This window comes from Oncorhynchus keta, chromosome 14, assembly GCF_023373465.1.
Source record: "Oncorhynchus keta strain PuntledgeMale-10-30-2019 chromosome 14, Oket_V2, whole genome shotgun sequence".
In the NCBI taxonomy this organism is placed as follows: Eukaryota; Metazoa; Chordata; class Actinopteri; order Salmoniformes; family Salmonidae; genus Oncorhynchus; species Oncorhynchus keta.
The window spans coordinates 22293128-22314411 of record NC_068434.1 but is presented as its reverse complement, the minus strand read 5'-3'; the positions used below and the strand labels follow the sequence as shown (position 1 = coordinate 22314411).

Sequence of the window (21284 nt, the reverse complement as noted above, 5' to 3'; positions counted from 1 at the left end):
TAGTAGGAGGTTAACCCCAGTGTCTGGGCTAGTAGAATATTAACCCCAGTGTCTGGGCTAGTAGAATATTAACCCCAGTGTCTGGGCTAGTAGAATATTACCCCAGTGTCTGGGCTAGTAGAATATTAACCCCAGTATCTGGTCTAGTAGAATATTAACCCCAGTGTCTGGGCTAGTAGAATATTAACCCCAGTGTCTGGGCTAGTAGAATATTAACTCCAGTGTCTGGGCTAGTAGAATATTAACCCCAGTATCTGGTCTAGTAGAATATTAACCCCAGTGTCTGGGCTAGTAGAATATTAACCCCAGTGTCTGGGCTAGTAGAATATTAACTCCAGTGTCTGGGCTAGTAGAATATTAACCCCAGTGTCTGGGCTAGTAGAATATTAACCCCAGTGTCTGGGCTAGTAGAATATTAACTCCAGTGTCTGGGCTAGTAGGAGGTTAACCGCAGTGTCTGGGCTAGCGGAAGGTTAACCCCAGTGGCTGGGCTAGTAGAAGGTTAACCCCAGTGTCTGGGCTAGGAGAAGGTTAACCCCAGTGGCTGGGCTAGGAGAAGGTTAACCCCAGTGTCTGGGCTAGTAGAATATTAACCCCAGTGTCTGGGCTAGTAGAATATTAACCCCAGTGTCTGGGCTAGTAGAATATTATCTCCAGTGTCTGGGCTAGTAGAATATTAACCCCAGTGTCTGGGCTTGTCGAATATTAACCCCAGTGTCTGGGCTAGTGGAATATTAACAGTGGCTGGGCTAGTAGAATATTAACCCCAGTGTCTGGGCTAGTAGAATATTAACCCCAGTGTCTGGGCTTGTCGAATATTAACCCCAGTGTCTGGGCTAGTGGAATATTAACAGTGGCTGGGCTAGTAGAATATTATCTCCAGTGTCTGGGCTAGTAGAATATTAACCCCAGTGTCTGGGCTTGTCGAATATTAACCCCAGTGTCTGGGCTAGTGGAATATTAACAGTGGCTGGGCTAGTAGAATATTAACCCCAGTGTCTGGGCTCTATTAACCCCAGTGGGGCTAGTAGAATATTAACCCCAGTGTCTGGGCTAGTAGAATATTAACCCCAGTGTCTGGGCTAGTAGAATATTAACTCCAGTGTCTGGGCTAGTAGAATATTAACTCCAGTGTCTGGGCTAGTAGAATATTAACTCCAGTGTCTGGGCTAGTAGAATATTAACCCCAGTGTCTGGGCTAGTAGAATAGTATCTCCAGTGTCTGGGCCAGTAGGAGGCTAACCCCAGTGTCTGGGCCAGAAGGAGGATAACCCCAGTTTCTGGGCTAGTAGGAGGTTAACCCCAGTGTCTGGGCCAGTAGGAGGCTATCCCCAGTGTCTTGGCTAGTAGGGGTTAACCCCAGTGTCTGGGCTAGTAAAGGTTAACCCCAGTGGCTGGGCTAGGAGAATGTTAACCCCAGTGGCTGGGCTAGGAGAAGGTTAACCCCAGTGTCTGGGCTAGTAGAATATTAACCCCAGTGTCTGGGCTAGTAGAATATTAACCTCAGTGTCTGGGCTAGTAGAATATTAACCCCAGTGTCTGGGCTAGTAGAATATTAACCCCAGTGTCTGGGCTAGTAGAATATTAACCCCAGTGGCTGGGCTAGTAGAATATTAACCCCAGTGGCTGGGCTAGTAGAATATTAACCCCAGTGGCTGGGCTAGTAGAATATTAACTCCAGTGTCTGGGCTAGTAGAATATTAACCCCAGTGTCTGGGCTAGTAGAATATTAACTCCAGTGTCTGGGCTAGTAGAATATTAACTCCAGTGTCTGGGCTAGTAGATTATTAACTCTAGTCTCTGGGCTAGTAGAACATTAACTCCAGTGTCTGGGCTAGTAGAATATTAACCCCAGTGTCTGGGCTAGTAGAATATTATCTCCAGTGTCTGGGCCAGTAGGAGGCTAACCCTAGTGTCTGGGCCAGAAGGAGGCTAACCCCAGTGTCTTGGCTAGTCGGGGGTTAACCCCAGTGTCTGGGCTAGTAAAAGGTTAACCCCAGTGGCTGTACTTGGAGAAGGTTAACCCTAGTGGCTGGGCTAGGAGAAGGTTAACCCCAGTGTCTGGGCTAGTAGAATATTAACAGTGGCTGGGCTAGTAGAATATTAACCCCAGTGTCGGGGCTAGTAGAATATTAACTCCAGTGTCTGGACTAGTAGAATATTAACCACAGTGTCTGGGCTAGTAGAATATTAACTCCAGTGTCTGGGCTAGTAGAATATTAACTCCAGTGTCTGGGCTAGTAGAATATTAACCCCAGTGTCTGGGCCAGAAGGAGGCTAACCCCAGTTTCTGGGCTAGTAGGAGGTTAACCCCAGTGTCTGGGCCAGTAGGAGGCTATCCCCAGTGTCTTGGCTAGTAGGGGGCTAACCCCAGTGTCTGGGCTAGTAGGAGGTTAACCGAAGTGTCTGGGCAAGCTGAAGGTTAACCCCAGTGGCTGGGCGAGTAGAAGGTTAACCCCAGTGTCTGGGCTAGGAGAAGGTTAACCCCAGTGGCTGGGCTAGGAGAAGGTTAACCCCAGTGGCTGGGCTAGTAAAAGGTTAACCCCAGTGGCTGGGCTAGGAGAAGGTTAACCCCAGTGTCTGGGCTAGTAAAAGGTTAACCCCAGTGGCTGGGCTAGGAGAAGGTTAACCCCAGTGTCTGGGCTAGTAGAAGGTTAACCCCAGTAGCTGGGCTAGTAGAATATTAACCTCAGTGTCTGGGCTAGTAGAATATTATCTCCAGTGTCTGGGCTCGTAGAATATTAACTCCAGTGTCTGGGCTAGTAGAATATTAACTCCAGTGTTAGGGCTAGTATAATATTAACTCAGTGTCTGGGCTAGTAGTATATTAACTCCAGTGTCTGGGCTAGTAGAATATTAACCCCAGTGGCTGGGCTAGGATAATATTAACCCCAGTGTCTGGGCTAGTAGAAGGTTAACCCCAGTGTCTGGGTTAGTAGAATATTAACCCCAGTAGCTGGGCTAGTAGAATATTAACCCCAGTGTCTCGGCTAGTAGAATATTATCTCCAGTGTCTGGGCTCGTAGAATCTTAACTCCAGTGTCTGGGCTAGTAGAATATTAACTCCAGTGTCTGGGCTAGTAGAATATTAACCCCAGTGTCTGGGCTAGTAGAATATTAACAGTGGCTGGGCTAGTAGAATATTAACTCCAGTGTCTGGGCTAGTAGAATATTAACTCCAGTGTCTGGGCTAGTAGAATATTAACCCCAGTGTCTGGGCTAGTAGAATATTATCTCCAGTGTCTGGGCCAGTAGGAGGTTAACTGAAGTGTCTGGGCAAGCTGAAGGTTAACCCCAGTGGCTGGGCGAGTAGAAGGTTAACCCCAGTGGCTGGGCTAGGAGAAGGTTAACCCCAGTGGCTGGGCTAGTAAAAGGTTAACCCCAGTGGCTGGGCTAGGAGAAGGTTAACCCCAGTGTCTGGGCTAGTAAAAGGTTAACCCCTGTGGCTGTGCTAGGAGAAGGTTAACCCCAGTGTCTGGGCTAGTAGAAGGTTAACCCCAGTAGCTGGGCTAGTAGAATATTAACCCCAGTGTCTGGGCTAGTAGAAAATTATCTCCAGTGTCTGGGCTCGTAGAATGTTAACTCCAGTGTCTGGGCTAGTAGAATATTAACTCCAGTGTCAGGGCTAGTATAATATTAACCCCAGTGTCTGGGCTAGTAGTATATTAACTCCAGTGTCTGGGCTAGTAGAATATTAACCCCAGTGGCTGGGCTAGGATAATATTAACCCCAGTGTCTGGGCTAGTAGAAGGTTAACCCCAGTGTCTGGGTTAGTAGAATATTAACCCCAGTAGCTGGGCTAGTAGAATATTAACCCCAGTGTCTCGGCTAGTAGAATATTATCTCCAGTGTCTGGGCTCGTAGAATCTTAATTCCAGTGTCTGGGCTAGTAGAATATTAACTCCAGTGTCTGGGCTAGTAGAATATTAACCCCAGTGTCTGGGCTAGTAGAATATTAACAGTGGCTGGGTTAGTAGAATATTAACTCCAGTGTCTGGGCTAGTAGAATATTAACTCCAGTGTCTGGGCTAGTAGAATATTAACCCCAGTGTCTGGGCTAGTAGGAGGCTAACCCCAGTTTCTGGGCTAGTAGGAGGTTAGCCCCAGTGTCTGGGCCAGTAGGAGGCTATCCCCAGTGTCTTGGCTAGTCGGGGGTTAACCCCAGTGTCTGGGCTAGTAGGAGGCTAACCCCAGTGGCTGGGCTAGGAGAAGGTTAACCCCAGTGGCTAGGCTAGGAGAAGGTTAACCCCAGTGTCTGGGCTAGTAAAAGGTTAACCCCAGTGGCTGGGCTAGGAGAAGGTTAACCCCAGTGTCTGGGCTAGTAGAAGGTTAACCCCAGTAGCTGGGCTAGTAGAATATTAACCCCAGTGTCTGGGCTAGTAGAATATTATCTCCAGTGTCTGGGCTCGTAGAATATTAACTCCAGTGTCTGGGCTAGTAGAATATTAACTCCAGTGTCAGGGCTAGTATAATATTAACCCCAGTGTCTGGGCTAGTAGTATATTAACTCCAGTGTCTGGGCTAGTAGAATATTAACCCCAGTGGCTGGGCTAGGATAATATTAACCCCAGTGTCTGGGCTAGTAGAAGGTTAACCCCAGTGTCTGGGCTTGTAGAATATTATCTCCAGTGTCTGGGCTCGTAGAATCTTAACTCCAGTGTCTGGGCTAGTAGAATATTAACTCCAGTGTCAGGGCTAGTAGAATATTAACCCCAGTGTCTGGGCTAGTAGAATATTAACCCCAGTGTATGGGCTAGTAGAATATTAACCCCAGTGTCTGGGCTAGTAGAATATTAACCCCAGTGTCTGGGCTAGTAGAATATTAACCCCAGTGTCTGGGCTAGTAGAATATTAACCCCAGTGTCTGGGCTAGTAGAATATTAACAGTGGCTGGGCTAGTAGAATATTAACCCCAGTGTCTGGGCTAGTAGAATATTATCTCCAGTGTCTGGGCCAGTAGGAGGCTAACCCTAGTGTCTGGGCCAGAATTAGGCTAATCCCAGTTTCTGGGCTAGTAGGAGGTTAACCCCAGTGTCTGGGCCAGTAGGAGGCTATCTCCAGTGTCTTGGCTAGTCGGGGTTAACCCCAGTGTCTGGGCTAGTAGGAGGCTAACCCCAGTGTCTGGGCTAGTAGGAGGCTAACCGCAGTGGCTGGGCTAGTAAAAGTTTAACCCCAGTGGCTGGACTTGGAGAAGGTTAACCCCAGTGGCTGGGCTAGGAGAAGGTTAACCCCAGTGTTTGAGCTAGTAGAATATTAACAGTGGCTGGGCTAGTAGAATATTAACCCCAGTGTCTGGGCTAGTAGAATATTAACCCCAGTGTCTGGGCTAGTAGAATATTAACTCCAGTGTCTGGGCTAGTAGAATATTAACCCCAGTGTCTGGGCTAGTAAAATATTAACTCCAGTGTCTGGACTAGTAAATATTAACCACAGTGTCTGGGCTAGTAGAATATTAACTCCAGTGTCTGGGCTAGTAGAATATTAACTCCAGTGTCTGGGCTAGTAGAATATTAACCCCAGTGTCTGGGCTAGTAGAATATTACCCCAGTGTCTGGGCTAGTAGAATATTAACCCCAGTGTCTGGGCTAGTAGAATATTAACCCCAGTGTCTGGGCTAGTAGAATTTAAACCCCAGTGTCTGGGCTAGTAGAATATTACCCCAGTGTCTGGGCTAGTAGAATATTAACCCCAGTATCTGGTCTAGTAGAATATTAACCCCAGTGTCTGGGCTAGTAGAATATTAACCCCAGTGTCTGGGCTAGTAGAATATTAACTCCAGTGTCTGGGCTAGTAGAATATTAATCCCAGTGTCTGGGCTAGTAGAATATTAACCCCAGTGTCTGGGCTAGTAGAATATTAACTCCAGTGTCTGGGCTAGTAGAATATTAACTCCAGTGTCTGGGTTAGTAGAATATGCACTCCAGTGTCTGGGACAGTAGGAGGCTAACCCCAGTGTCTTGGCTAGTTGGAGGTTAACCCCAGTGTCTGGGCTAGTAGGAGGTTAACCCCAGTGTCTGGGCTAGTAGAATATTAACTCCAGTGTCTGGGCTAGTAGAATATTAACCCCAGTGTCTGGGCTAGTAGAATATTATCTCCAGTGTCTGGGCCAGTAGGAGGTTAACCGAAGTGTCTGGGCAAGCTGAAGGTTAACCCCAGTGGCTGGGCGAGTAGAAGGTTAACCCCAGTGGCTGGGCTAGGAGAAGGTTAACCCCAGTGGCTGGGCTAGTAAAAGGTTAACCCCAGTGGCTGGGCTAGGAGAAGGTTAACCCCAGTGTCTGGGCTAGTAAAATGTTAACCCCTGTGGCTGTGCTAGGAGAAGGTTAACCCCAGTGTCTGGGCTAGTAGAAGGTTAACCCCAGTAGCTGGGCTAGTAGAATATTAACCCCAGTGTCTGGGCTAGTAGAATATTATCTCCAGTGTCTGGGCTCGTAGAATATTAACTCCAGTGTCTGGGCTAGTAGAATATTAACTCCAGTGTCAGGGCTAGTATAATATTAACCCCAGTGTCTGGGCTAGTAGTATATTAACTCCAGTGTCTGGGCTAGTAGAATATTAACCCCAGTGGCTGGGCTAGGATAATATTAACCCCAGTGTCTGGGCTAGTAGAAGGTTAACCCCAGTGTCTGGGTTTGTAGAATATTAACCCCAGTAGCTGGGCTAGTAGAATATTAACCCCAGTGTCTCGGCTAGTAGAATATTATCTCCAGTGTCTGGGCTCGTAGAATCTTAATTCCAGTGTCTGGGCTAGTAGAATATTAACTCCAGTGTCTGGGCTAGTAGAATATTAACCCCAGTGTCTGGGCTAGTAGAATATTAACAGTGGCTGGGTTAGTAGAATATTAACTCCAGTGTCTGGGCTAGTAGAATATTAACTCCAGTGTCTGGGCTAGTAGAATATTAACCCCAGTGTCTGGGCTAGTAGGAGGCTAACCCCAGTTTCTGGGCTAGTAGGAGGTTAGCCCCAGTGTCTGGGCCAGTAGGAGGCTATCCCCAGTGTCTTGGCTAGTCGGGGGTTAACCCCAGTGTCTGGGCTAGTAGGAGGCTAACCCCAGTGGCTGGGCTAGGAGAAGGTTAACCCCAGTGGCTAGGCTAGGAGAAGGTTAACCCCAGTGTCTGGGCTAGTAAAAGGTTAACCCCAGTGGCTGGGCTAGGAGAAGGTTAACCCCAGTGTCTGGGCTAGTAGAAGGTTAACCCCAGTAGCTGGGCTAGTAGAATATTAACCCCAGTGTCTGGGCTAGTAGAATATTATCTCCAGTGTCTGGGCTAGTAGAATATTAACCCCAGTGTCTGGGCTAGTAGAATATTAACTCCAGTGTCAGGGCTAGTATAATATTAACCCCAGTGTCTGGGCTAGTAGTATATTAACTCCAGTGTCTGGGCTAGTAGAATATTAACCCCAGTGGCTGGGCTAGGATAATATTAACCCCAGTGTCTGGGCTAGTAGAAGGTTAACCCCAGTGTCTGGGCTTGTAGAATATTATCTCCAGTGTCTGGGCTCGTAGAATCTTAACTCCAGTGTCTGGGCTAGTAGAATATTAACTCCAGTGTCAGGGCTAGTAGAATATTAACCCCAGTGTCTGGGCTAGTAGAATATTAACCCCAGTGTATGGGCTAGTAGAATATTAACCCCAGTGTCTGGGCTAGTAGAATATTAACCCCAGTGTCTGGGCTAGTAGAATATTAACCCCAGTGTCTGGGCTAGTAGAATATTAACCCCAGTGTCTGGGCTAGTAGAATATTAACAGTGGCTGGGCTAGTAGAATATTAACCCCAGTGTCTGGGCTAGAAGAATATTATCTCCAGTGTCTGGGCCAGTAGGAGGCTAACCCTAGTGTCTGGGCCAGAAGGAGGCTAACCCCAGTTTCTGGGCTAGTAGGAGGTTAACCCCAGTGTCTGGGCCAGTAGGAGGCTATCTCCAGTGTCTTGGCTAGTCGGGGGTTAACCCCAGTGTCTGGGCTAGTAGGAGGCTAACCCCAGTGTCTGGGCTAGTAGGAGGCTAACCGCAGTGGCTGGGCTAGTAAAAGTTTAACCCCAGTGGCTGGACTTGGAGAAGGTTAACCCCAGTGGCTGGGCTAGGAGAAGGTTAACCCCAGTGTTTGAGCTAGTAGAATATTAACAGTGGCTGGGCTAGTAGAATATTAACCCCAGTGTCTGGGCTAGTAGAATATTAACCCCAGTGTCTGGGCTAGTAGAATATTAACTCCAGTGTCTGGGCTAGTAGAATATTAACCCCAGTGTCTGGGCTAGTAGAATATTAACTCCAGTGTCTGGACTAGTAAATATTAACCACAGTGTCTGGGCTAGTAGAATATTAACTCCAGTGTCTGGGCTAGTAGAATATTAACTCCAGTGTCTGGGCTAGTAGAATATTAACCCCAGTGTCTGGGCTAGTAGAATATTACCCCAGTGTCTGGGCTAGTAGAATATTAACCCCAGTGTCTGGGCTAGTAGAATATTAACCCCAGTGTCTGGGCTAGTAGAATATTAACCCCAGTGTCTGGGCTAGTAGAATATTACCCCAGTGTCTGGGCTAGTAGAATATTAACCCCAGTATCTGGTCTAGTAGAATATTAACCCCAGTGTCTGGGCTAGTAGAATATTAACCCCAGTGTCTGGGCTAGTAGAATATTAACTCCAGTGTCTGGGCTAGTAGAATATTAATCCCAGTGTCTGGGCTAGTAGAATATTAACCCCAGTGTCTGGGCTAGTAGAATATTAACTCCAGTGTCTGGGCTAGTAGAATATTAACTCCAGTGTCTGGGTTAGTAGAATATGCACTCCAGTGTCTGGGACAGTAGGAGGCTAACCCCAGTGTCTTGGCTAGTTGGAGGTTAACCCCAGTGTCTGGGCTAGTAGGAGGTTAACCCCAGTGTCTGGGCTAGTAGGAGGTTAACCGAAGTGTCTGGGCTAGTAGAATATTAACTCCAGTGTCTGGGCTAGTAGAATATTAACCCCAGTGTCTGGGCTAGTATAATATTAACCCCAGTGTCTGGGCTAGTAGAATATTATCTCCAGTGTCTGGGCCAGTAGGAGGCTAACCCCAGTGTCTGGGCCAGGAGGAGGCTAACCCCAGTTTCTGGGCTAGTAGGAGGTTAACCCCAGTGTCTGGGCTATTAGGAGGCTAACCCCAGTGTCTGGGCTAGTAGGACGTTTACCGAAGTGTCTGGGCTAGCGGAAGGTTAACCCCAGTGGCTGTGCTAGTAGAAGGTTAACCCCAGTGTCTGGGCTAGGAGAAGGTTAACCCCAGTGTCTGGGCTAGTAGAATATTAACCCCAGTGTCTGGGCTAGTAGAATATTAACCCCAGTGTCTGGGCTAGTAGAATATTAACCCCAGTGTCTGGGCTAGTAGAATATTACCCCAGTGTCTGGGCTAGTAGAATATTAACCCCAGTATCTGGTCTAGTAGAATATTAACCCCAGTGTCTGGGCTAGTAGAATATTAACCCCAGTGTCTGGGCTAGTAGAATATTAACCCCAGTGTCTGGGCTAGTAGAATATTAATCCCAGTGTCTGGGCTAGTAGAATATTACCCCAGTGTCTGGGCTAGTAGAATATTAACCCCAGTATCTGGTCTAGTAGAATATTAACCCCAGTGTCTGGGCTAGTAGAATATTAACCCCAGTGTCTGGGCTAGTAGAATATTAACTCCAGTGTCTGGTGTCTGGGCTAGTAGAATATTAACCCCAGTGTCTGGGCTAGTAGAATATTAACTCCAGTGTCTGGGCTAGTAGAATATTAACTCCAGTGTCTGGGCTAGTAGAATATTAACCCCAGTGTCTGGGCTAGTAGAATATTAACTCCAGTGTCTGGGCTAGTAGAATATTAACCCCAGTGTCTGGGCTAGTAGAATATTAACTCCAGTGTCTGGGCTAGTAGAATATTAATCCCAGTGTCTGGGCTAGTAGAATATTAACCCCAGTGTCTGGGCTAGTAGAATATTAACTCCAGTGTCTGGGCTAGTAGAATATTAACTCCAGTGTCTGGGCTAGTAGAATATTAACCCCAGTGTCTGGGCTAGTAGAATATTAACTCCAGTGTCTGGGCTAGTAGAATATTAACTCCAGTGTCTGGCCTAGTAGAATATTAACCCCAGTGTCTGGGTTAGTAGAATATGCACTCCAGTGTCTGGGACAGTAGTAGGCTAACCCCAGTGTCTTGGCTAGTTGGAGGTTAACCCCAGTGTCTGGGCTAGTAGGAGGTTAACCCCAGTGTCTGGGCTAGTAAAAGGTCAACCCCAGTGGCTGGGCTAGTAGAATATTAACTCCAGTGTCTGGGCTCGTAGAATATTAACTCCAGTGTCTGGGCTTCCAGAGGGACATCAGATTCTGCAACACACTCTGTTTTTCTGAGACATGATTTATCTCAACATCTAAACTGATGGTGTACAAGCAGCGGGTTTTACAGTTCATCGAGCGAATAGGAAGCGGGCTCTTTCTGTCAAGAACAAAGGTGGTGGTGTCTGCTCCATGACCAATACTAAGTGGTACAATCGGGGATACACAATTTGCGAGCTTCTCCTGTTCCGACTTGGAATACTTTGTCATCAATGATCGCCTTTTTTACATTCCAAGAGTTCTCAGGGATTATCACCACAGCTGTGTACATCCCTCCCCAAGTCAACATCAAAAATGCTCTCAATGATCTTCATTGGACCCTGAACAAACTGGAGACTGCGCACCTGAGGGTGGCATTAATTGTTGCGGGGTACTTGTAACAAAAGGTCCATGCTCCCGAATTACTATAAACATGCAGCTTACAAGTGGCGCAGCGGTTTAAGCCACTGCATCTCAGCGCTAGAGGTGTCATTATACACCCTGGTTCAATCCCGAGTTGTATCACAACTGGCTGTGATCGGGAGTCCAAAAGGGTGGCGCACAGCGTCGTTTGGCTGGGGTAGGCCGTCATCGTAAAATAAGAATGTGTTCTTAAGTGACATGCATGGTTAAATTAAAGTTAAAACACTGACTGTCCAACTCATGAAAATTCCACTCTTGACCACTGCTACACACCTTTTTAACAAGGGTATAAGGTCCTCCTTTCGGCAAATTTGACCACGACTCCTGACTCCATTTTTCTCAGCCTTGCCTATAAACAAAGATTCAAGGGGGAAATTTCGGTGGTCAGGTCAGTACAATGCTGGTCTGACGAATTAGAATTCCAAGAATGTTTTGACCATGTGGACTGGAATATGTTCTGGGGCACCTCTGGGGATAACATCAATGAATACACCGACTCAGTCACCGTATTCATAAAAAAATGTATAGATGATGTGATACCGATGGTGTCTTTCAAAACTTACACAAATCAAAAACAGTGGTTTCATGGAAGCCTTGTCGGGAAACTGAAGGAGCGAGATGCTGCTTATAAACACGACAAGGAGACCAGGGACAATTGTATGGTTAAACAGTACAGTACGCTGCCCTACTGGATGAGCTAAAGCCCTTTTTTTCAAGGGTTGAGCATAACGACACTGAGCTGCAGAGGAAAGGTTCTGAAGATAACAAGGGCTATGTGCTTATGGTCTCCACGGAGGACGTATGTATTTCATTCAATCATGTTAACCCTCGCGCGGCTGCTGGCCAAGACGGCATCCCTAGCCGCACCCTCAGAGCATGTGCAGACCAGCTAGCTGCTGTGTTTTCTAACATTGTGTTATCCCCACCTGCTTCAAGATGTCCACTATCATCCCGTGCTCAAAAATGGGAAAGTAACTGAACTGAATAACCACTGACCCGTAGCACTCACATCCGTCACCATGAAGTTCTTTGACAGGCTAGTCAAAGACCACATCCCCTCCTCCCTCCCCGACACACTCAACCCTCTTCAAATCGCCTACCACCCGACAGATCCAATGACAACGCAATCGCCATTGCACTGCAAACTGCCCTCACAATGCAAACTGCCCTCACCCACCTGGACAGAAGGAATGAATAGAGTTGAAGTCAGAAGTTTACGTAAACCTTAGCCAAATACATTTAAACTCTGTTTTTCACTCAAAAGTACAGTGCTTGTGTTTCATTACTTGGTCCGATATGCATGAATATGAAGGCTCAGCGTTTGTTGTTTGCATGTCATGCCAAAATTAGCTAATCTTGTCAACAGAAAAGTTATTAAAGTGTTTGGCAATATCAAAGGGTTTTGTTATGAACAAGCCATCTGCCTCAATGGGTAGTAGAAGGTTAACCCCAATGTCTGGGCTACTAAAAGGTTAACCCCAGGGTCCAGGCTAGTAGGAGGCTACCCCAGTACAAGATAATAGGGGGGTTAACCCCAGTATCCGGGCTAAATTCTAGCTTCTCATACTAAAGTGTGGCCACCTTATCATCCCTAGCTTCCAAATGACTCATTCAACCCCTCTAGGATATCATGGATATATTGACACTAGTGGATATATGGAGGCTTAAATATCCTGACTTAGTGAGATATACATGGTGGAGGCTCATGGTGGAAATTCAATCAAATCCTATTGGATGATAACATGTTTTTAACTAGGACAGAAAAATTAACATAGGTACAGCAGATCCCCTTATTGTATGGGACACTTTTAAATCACACAATTTAGTAGTCATTTCTAAAACAAAAGCAATTTAGGTCAAAAGAGTCCATATTAACAAAGGAAATGGAAGGACTAACAGTACAGATCGATAGCAACAAAAACTGTACCAACAGGAGGAACTTATTCAAGAAAGCTCAAGTATAACATACATTACCATTCATTGGGTTTGGGGTCACTTAGAAATGTCCTTGTTTTTGTCCATTAAAATAACATCAAATTGATCAGAAATACAGTGTAGACATTGTTAATGTTGTAAATGTCTATTGTAGCTGGAAACTGATGATTTTTAATGGAATATCTACATAGGCATACAGAGGCCCATTATCAGCAACCATCACTCCTGTGTTCCAATGCACATTGTGTTAGCTAATCCAAGTTAATAATTTTAAAAGGCTAATTGATCATTAGAAAACCCTTTAGCAAGTATCTTAGCACAGCTGAAAACTGTTGATACTACTGAGAAAGGTTATTTTTCCCAGAGACTTGCCATGAAGTCTGTTTATCCATCCTAACTGGACATTGTAAAATAGTGTAATCTTCAAACAAAGCCAAATGTTCTAGCATCGAAAGTGTTGTGGCCAGTCTCCGGGACATCTTACATGGATGATGAAGCTCTATTCTGTGTCTGTGGGGACTGTGGAGAAGTTGTGGGGAAGTTGATGGATCCAAACTGTTTCAGTTTAACCCAAGTGGCCGAGAAAAAAAGTGTACCTGCCTCTCATTCAAGTAGAAAAATCATGTAGCCTCATCCCCATATAGTAATAAAATAAAATAAAATTGTATAGGTCACATACACATGGTTAGCAGATGTTATTGTGAGTGTAGCAAAATGCTTGTGCTTATAGTTCTGACAGTGCAATAATATCTAACAAGTAATCTAACAATTCTAAAACAACTACCTAAAACACACAAATCTAATTAAAGGGATGGATTAATAATATATAGATATAAATATATGGATGAGCGATGACCGAGCAGCATAGGCAAGATACAATAGAGGGTATTTACATAAGGGATGAGTAATGCAAGATATGTATACATCATTATTAAAGTGTCATTATTATAGTGACTAATCTACAGTGGGGCAAAAAAAGTATTTAGTCAGCCACCAATTGTGCAAGGTCCATAATTTGCAAATAAATTCATAAAAAATCCTACAATGTGATGTTCTGGATTTTTTTCTCATTTGGTCTGTCATAGTTGAACTGTACCTATGATGAAAATTACAGGCCTCTCTAATCTTTTTAAGTGGGAGAACTTGCACAATTGGTGGCTGACTAAATACTTTTTTTGCCCAACCGTATTTGTTAAAGTGGGCAATGATTTCAAGTCTATATGTAGGCAGCAGCCTGTCTGTGTTAGTGACAGCTGTTTAACAGTCTGATGGCCTTGAGATAGAAGCTATTTGTCAGTCTCTCGGTCCCAGCTTTGATGCACCTGTACTGACCTCGCCTTCTGGATGATAGCGGGGTGAACAGGCAGTGGCTCGGGTGGTTGTTGTCCTTGATTATCTTTTTGGCCTTCCTGTGACTATGGGTGCTGTAGGTGTCCTGGAGGGCAGGTAGTTTGTCCCCGGTGATGCAGTGTGCGGAGGTTGTTGGCGTATACGGTTGCCGTACCAGGCAGTGATACAGCCCGACAGGATTCTCTCAATTTTGCATCTGTAAAAGTTTGTGAGGGTTTTTGGTGACAAGCTCGAATTTCTTCAGCCTCCTGAGGTTGAAGAAGTGCTGTTGCACCTTCTTCACCACACTGTCTGTGTGGGTGGAACAGTTCACTTTGTCCGTGATGTGTGCTCAGAGGAATTCTGCTGTTTCCTGAAGTCCCCAATCATCTCCTTTGTTTTGTTGACGGTGATTGAGAAGTTGTTTTCCTGACACCACACTCCGAGTGCCCTCACCTCCTCCCTACAGGCTGTCTCGTCATTGTTGGTGATCAAGCCTTCTACTGTTGTGTAGTAATAACAGTGCATCTTAATGTAAGTCAAAGAGGAAGTAATACTTAATTAACAATAATATTGTCAAACATAAAACGATAGCGTGAACAAAGGTAGTGAATTAATTTTGAAAGTGTTTTACAATGTTATCACATGCCATACAGAATTAGAACTGCACAAATACAGCGTAATTGTACTCTCGCTTGGGGGTTAAAAGATTCACACTGGCAACACATTCGCCATGCCACTCTGTTTTTCAAGAAATATGCTATTTGACAGTCACCCAATCAATTATGCATTAATCAAGTAATACAAATTCTAACCCAGCTGTTTAGTGTACGATTGTTTGCCAGAGGGCAACAACTTATTGTGGTAATTAGGACTATTTGACTTTCTTTGTTCTGACAGTGTTGCGCATGGCGAGAGTGGCACAGACAATCAGGCCTCCCTTGTAGGGGATTCTGCTCTTCAGTGGATTCGGGGATGACTGCCTCAGGGTTTTAAACTGTACAGAATCTCAAATCCATAACGTATTCATTATCAATAGGAGTACATTCCTGAGGTGATGGAAGCGTCCTATGGATTTTCCGGTCTTGGTAAACAGCTTATGGCTTGAAGCAAAGTCAATTTTAATAGCTGTCATTCATCTTATTTGTTTAAAGGTGGCCTAGTCTATTTGCATAAATGTAGAATATTGATTCCGTATTTCTCGTTAGTTGAGGACTATCTGTGGAGAAGAAAATTGCACAGGCTATGATAGCTAGTCCACTCCCATGATTTCAATAATGCACATTCAATCATCCTAAAACCTTCGTGGCAGGACAAATCCAAATCCCAACATGCCCGTATTAAGAAGGCAAAACAGGCTGTCTCTTCCTGCCTGGGTAAGAGTGGAGAATTTCCCAACAATAGCTGCCACACTGGGTGTCATTTTAGTCATATTGAAAACTGTTTGGTGGATCTTCAGATATAGTAAAGGAAATCATTAGAGGGATTTGAAAGGACATAGAGAACCATCACTGTCATCATATTTCACTGATCCTTTTCACAAGTTTTGGGGGGCCTGAAAAGGTTTTGATCTGTTCCAGAAAAATATTGACAGGTCTTCTTCCTTGGATGATGAAGCACCCACCTAGTGAGCGTGGTCAGATGAGGAAAAATAGAGGACACATTCAGCATGCAGAGGCAAACTCCCATTGCCTCAGAGGACAGTGGATGGCTTAGGTAATGGCCAGTGACTACTACCATAGCTCATGGTAATGATGGGTTCACTGAGGAACACTGTGTACCTCTGTAACCCAATATGTGTTCTCCTTTTAACTCTGCTTGGGTCCTCAGTATAACATACTCAAGCTGGCATAGGGTTCCTATTTCCCCCTCTCTAAATTAGCTGCCTAGCGATATTATCATAGAATACTGACAAATTCGGCTCCTGACCTTTAAGAATGCTGGCATTCATAAAAATGGAGGGGAATAATTAATTTTTAAAAAAATGGATTCTTTGGTTATTTCATGTAAGATCTCCCAATGGCCTGAGACAGACTCACGTATTCTTCCTGCTGTAGAAGTCTGTTCTACTAATTAAACTGCAAGGAAACCGCCCACATAAAGTCTTTCAATTCTCTTTGCTATCTGCTCAAATCACTTTCAATTTAAAGAACAAACCAGCGATATGTGAGGAATGGGACTTACTGTTAACTGACTGGTTGGAACTGCCTCAAACCCATGAGGTTTAAGGCCCAATCGAAAGAGAAATGCAGCTGCCTTTATGTTTGTAAAGAGCATGCTCCCACACATGCCTTTTGTAGATTCAGACTCTTAACCCCAGTTGTCCGACAGTGAGAAGGACCTATTCAAAAGGCGAGCCATTACCCGCCAAAGACAGGTACATTGACACATTGAATTCAGCTGGCATTTATTTTAAAACTTCAATTAACGGGTCACATTTACGACTGCCAAAGACGGAGCGTGAGTAGCCCAACAAAAGCTTGTCCTTTTCACAGCGGCACCACCCTTGAGTGTGCCACCTAAACTATCCTATGCACAGCGAAACAGTCTAAGCACTCACCAAATTACCTTGGAAAACAGCAAATTGGCCGGCTTATTGCAAAGTGCCCATTCCAAAAATAAGAGCAAATTCATTAGCAATGTGAAGGCTCCTACTGGGTTGGATGTGTGATTATCCTTGCACAAGGAGTGTACGCCCTTATCCCTACATTACACTCAGAACATTTCATTATTGAAAATTCACATACTGTATCAAAATAGAAGATGAATATCATACAAGGACATGTAGGCTACTTACAAACGATTTTTACCTTCGCTTTTGTTTTGTCATATTTAAATTCTATACTTGCATGAAATTTATACCTGTTGCTCCTGTCTCTTTCACTATACTCCAACCATATTTGGTGCTCAACTCTTAAACCTGCCTACAATACATTATGCAAAATGCCTAGAACTGCAATTGTTGCAATTAAGCACATACAAACCTTTAAAAGGGCCTTGCAGTCAAAATTCAGTTTTGACCAATAACAAAGAGTTCCAAACCTCTGCCAATAACAGCTAGTTAAGGTTACATATCATTCATTACATTAGGCCTCTCCAATTAGGTGCCTCATTCAGACCACTCCTAGCAAAATACATTTGAGAAATTATTTTTGCTGAAAAGCAATGAAAAAATATATACAGTGCATTCGGAAAGTAGACAGACCCCTTGCATTTTTGTTACGTTATACAGCCCCATTTTTATCCTCATCTACACACAGTACCCCATAATGACAAAGCAAATACAGATTGACATTTTTACAAATTTATCAAAAAAATAATAATTAAAAAAATAATTAAAATGTGATTTAATCCATTTCAGAATAAGGCTGTACCGTAACAACATGTGGAAAAGGGAAAAGGTCTGAATACTTTCCGAATGCACTGTATGGCATTTTAATGGGAAATTATTACAGTAAGGCACATAATTGTTACCCAGACATGATTTGATATTGAAAAAAATGGGTTGCGATGGGCCTTTAATAAATCTGCCTCAAAGTCCCTTATTGACTTGCCACTTTAGTCAACAGCAACACAGGCGGGCTCTTAGGATTTATCTACATAGCCCGTAGACATCTCCCTATCTGCTGAGAAAACCTTTCACAGCTGGTGCTCTTCCTACAATATCCCAACTTTTCCGGTTTTTGTCCACAACAATTTTTTAAGTGGGTTTCAGCGTTTTTGAGGGTCTGTGGGGAATCAGCCCTTGTGTTTGTTTCCAAAAAAACAATGTTATACACAGATTTTTTTCCAGTTAACAAAAGCCTGGATGACTGCACAATGGATCGTGATTAGATTAAAGCTGCACTGTAAGAACTCTGGCATCCATTAAGGCCCGTTTTATCTCCCTGGACAGTGCCTAAATGGGACAGTTGCATTCTTCGGTTAAGTATCCTCAGTGAAGGACACACGGGAGGTCTGTATTTGTCCAAACAACTTACTGAGGCGTAATGTATCATAAAATGTTAACTCTGTTCAAGAAGGTCTGCTTCAGTGTTCTAACATTCCACTTTAACCTTCTATCATAAAGCATAGGCTTAGAGACTGACATCTCCAACTGCGGTTGACATTTTTATTTTACCTTTATTTAACTAAGCAAGTCAGTTAAGAACAAATTCTTATTTTCAGTGACGGCCTAGGAACAGTGGGTTAACTGCCTTGTTCAGGGGCAGAACAACAGGTTTTTACCTTGTCAGCTCTGGGATTTCATCTTGCAGCTTTTCGGTTACAAGTCCAATGCTCTAACCACTAGGCTACCTGCTGCCCAATAGCATATGAAATGTCAAACGTTTTGACTACATTAGATCTTATGATCTGATTTGACATCAGCTGCAGGGATGTTTTAAGATATTCATCATACCACGTTTATGACAATGTAAAGTAGCCTTTTGAAGGGTTAAGGTTGAAGTGAAACATTACCTCTTGCACTGTACAGTGCAAGTGGCCGGCTCCAGGTCATTGAACGGTGGGTTTATAACCTAATAATATGATAATATGGAACTCTTGTGGTGAAAACCAATAGTGCTCTCATAACAGGTCTCGCTGCTGTAATTTCATTATTGCTCCATTATTTCACAGAGAATGGAAAGCATATATTTTTCATCAGGGGTTTCAGGGTATCACTATATCCTGTAGCAGATACAGCATAGAATGCATGAGAAATTCTTTCCATATGTTCTGCATATTGTACAAAGACCTGCATGATAACTATCTGATGATGTTTGTTTTTTATCAATGTGATATAGGTACAATTCATAATAGCAGAGTCATCTTTGTACATAACAGCAGTTCTCAATTTGTAAGTATCTCTCTAGCTGAGTGTGTTGCACCAGACACAAACAGGAATTAATTGATTTCAGTCTCACCTTCAGTCAGGCCCATGTGGATGCTCCAGTAGCTCTGCAGACACTGCAGCTCTTTCTTCATGCCCCTTTTACAGCGACAGTCATACAGCGGGCTGACCAGCAGCACCTCCAGGGCAGCCTGGCACTCCCTGTTGGCCAGCATGGTGTCCCTTTCTCTGCCCACCAGGCACTGCCGCATCACCCGGTAGCGGGAGCTGCACTGGGGGTTCTGGTTGCACATGTCACTGGCCCTCACGCAATCCACCCAGCCATGGGCACCCATCCCAGCCAGGCCCGAATAGGAACCGCCCGAGGAGTACGCAACTCCGTCTGAGGGAGAGAAAGGAGGCTCTCTCATTCGTCTAACTGAATAGAGTTACACATGCATGGACATATTTGATGGATTTGCTGTAGATACCACTGGTGCTGTATAAACATTTCATATGGTGTAAGGTAGTGTTTCCAAAACCTCTCCATGAGTACCCCCAGCTGTTCCATGTGTTTAATATATTACAGAATTAGCACATGCAAGATTTTTGACAACTACACCCAGGATCCACAAGTTGGTGGCACCATAATTGTGTGTGTGGGGGGCTTGTGGTAATGGCTGGAGTGTGAATAAGTGGAATGATATCCAATACATCCATGTGTTTGATGCCATTCCATTCGCGCCGTTTCAGCCATTTTTATGAGCCGTCCACCCTTCAGCAGCCTCCACTGCCAGAAACAGATCCAAATATGTTAGACTTGTTTGACAAGTCAATATAAGTTCATAGCACACACACATTTGGCACATCCCCTAGTTATGAGATATTCTTCAGTCAATTATCTGTTATGCTTCATGGTCATTGATCTCAATGCACTTACCTTGGGAATATTAACGTTGTACCATATTGTTACTGTACATGACAGTCAAATCAATAAAACCAAACTATTGAAGGCAAAATAAAGGCTTATCTCTTGAATGGAGTAGACAAACACCAACTCCAATATAGGTGGAATGAATGATATGAGCAAAACCTTCAGTTCGTTCAAACCTGCAAACTGCTGAGGGGGGATATTGCTAGAGACTTTGCAATAAAGTAGAGGGAGTATGCAGTAAAACTAAATTATGCAAATAACCATTATCCTAACAGATAAATTGAACATCTTCTACCACATACAGATCATCCTCATCATCATCATCCTCATCATCATCATCATGTTTAGGCTATTCATTCATTTTATGTGGGTTATTTGACTATCTCAATCTTAATCAAATAAACAGATGAGAATGAGATGCCAAGAGACAATACATATCTACTCTAAAAACTATTTGGAGTAGGTAAAATGTTGCACCTAATAAACTCTAACATGCACTCTATGGGTAATTACGGAAATAATGTCAATGTAATTTATTTAATGACGCTAAAATGTAAGATTGATTTCATAATGAGTAGGCTATAGTCGAAATAGCATTAAATGAAAGAGGCTACTGAATGTATTATGTTCAGAACAATTACTAAACTATCCACACGCATGTAATGTTATGGAATTAATGGTTTTATCTAATTTTAAACTTAAGAAACATAAAAATATGAATGTCTCACCTAATAGAAAAAGAACGAAGTAGAAATAAATCCACATCACGACGAATTAAAAGCCTTTTTAGATTCAGAGTCAAGAATCTGTAAAAGCGGGGATCCAATTGAATTATTTTCCTCTTGTAAACGTGTTGTAAATCCCTTTCCAAATGTTTTATTCCGGCGTAACTAAGTGTGAGAATTTGAATATCCTCTGAAAAAACTCCAGTTATTACCGAACTCGGCTTTACAATTTCCACGTCTCAATAATCCATCAATTTCAAAACACAAAAAAATAAAATGTCAAAATCCTCTTGGAAAAGGAATTCAAATCCCTTTAAGAAATGATTTCAGGTATAAACTGTACATATCGGATGAAGTGTGGCATCTCTCCGCATCAAGAGCTCTACTGATCCAGTTCGGAGCTCCCTGGCTTGAAACGAGATGCAAGGAAAATTATTCGGCAACGATATTGATGTCAAATAACTTTTCACATCGACATTTCTCTGGAGGTTTATGGAAACTACAGCTACTAGCCTACGCAGGAGGGTCACTGGTGAATGCAGACTTGACCAGACTTGACTCTCCAAAAGCCGCGCGCGTCTGACTTTAGTGCGAGTCTCTGCGCTTCATTTTGAGTGTTCTGGAATCACAGGAGTTCATTTAATGAGCTTCGGAAAACCAGAAGAGGGCGATGCTGACTCACTCGTTTACTGAAAAACTATTAACACTGCTATCTTTGCAATAATGGTTTCTCTCAAATTATTATGAGAGTCCATCTTCCTGTTGACACAGCTCGATTAGGTCTACTCTTTTATAGTCTGCACATGGAAATAATG

General features: G+C 43.8%; 1 protein-coding gene across 1 annotated transcript in view; it reads right to left on the bottom strand.

The window, feature by feature from the left end:
- The window catches only part of LOC118394041 (GDNF family receptor alpha-2-like), an 88141-nt gene extending 67081 nt beyond the window's left edge, over positions 1-21060 (bottom strand). Inside the window, exons 1-2 of the mRNA XM_052461314.1 lie at positions 20473-21060; positions 18905-19213 (exon numbers count right to left, since the gene is read on the bottom strand). Coding sequence (XP_052317274.1) covers positions 18905-19213; positions 20473-20509 — 346 coding nt within the window. The 5' untranslated portion in view covers positions 20510-21060. The remainder of the gene's footprint in view (positions 1-18904; positions 19214-20472) is intronic.
- Between the last annotated feature and the right edge of the window lie 224 nt (positions 21061-21284).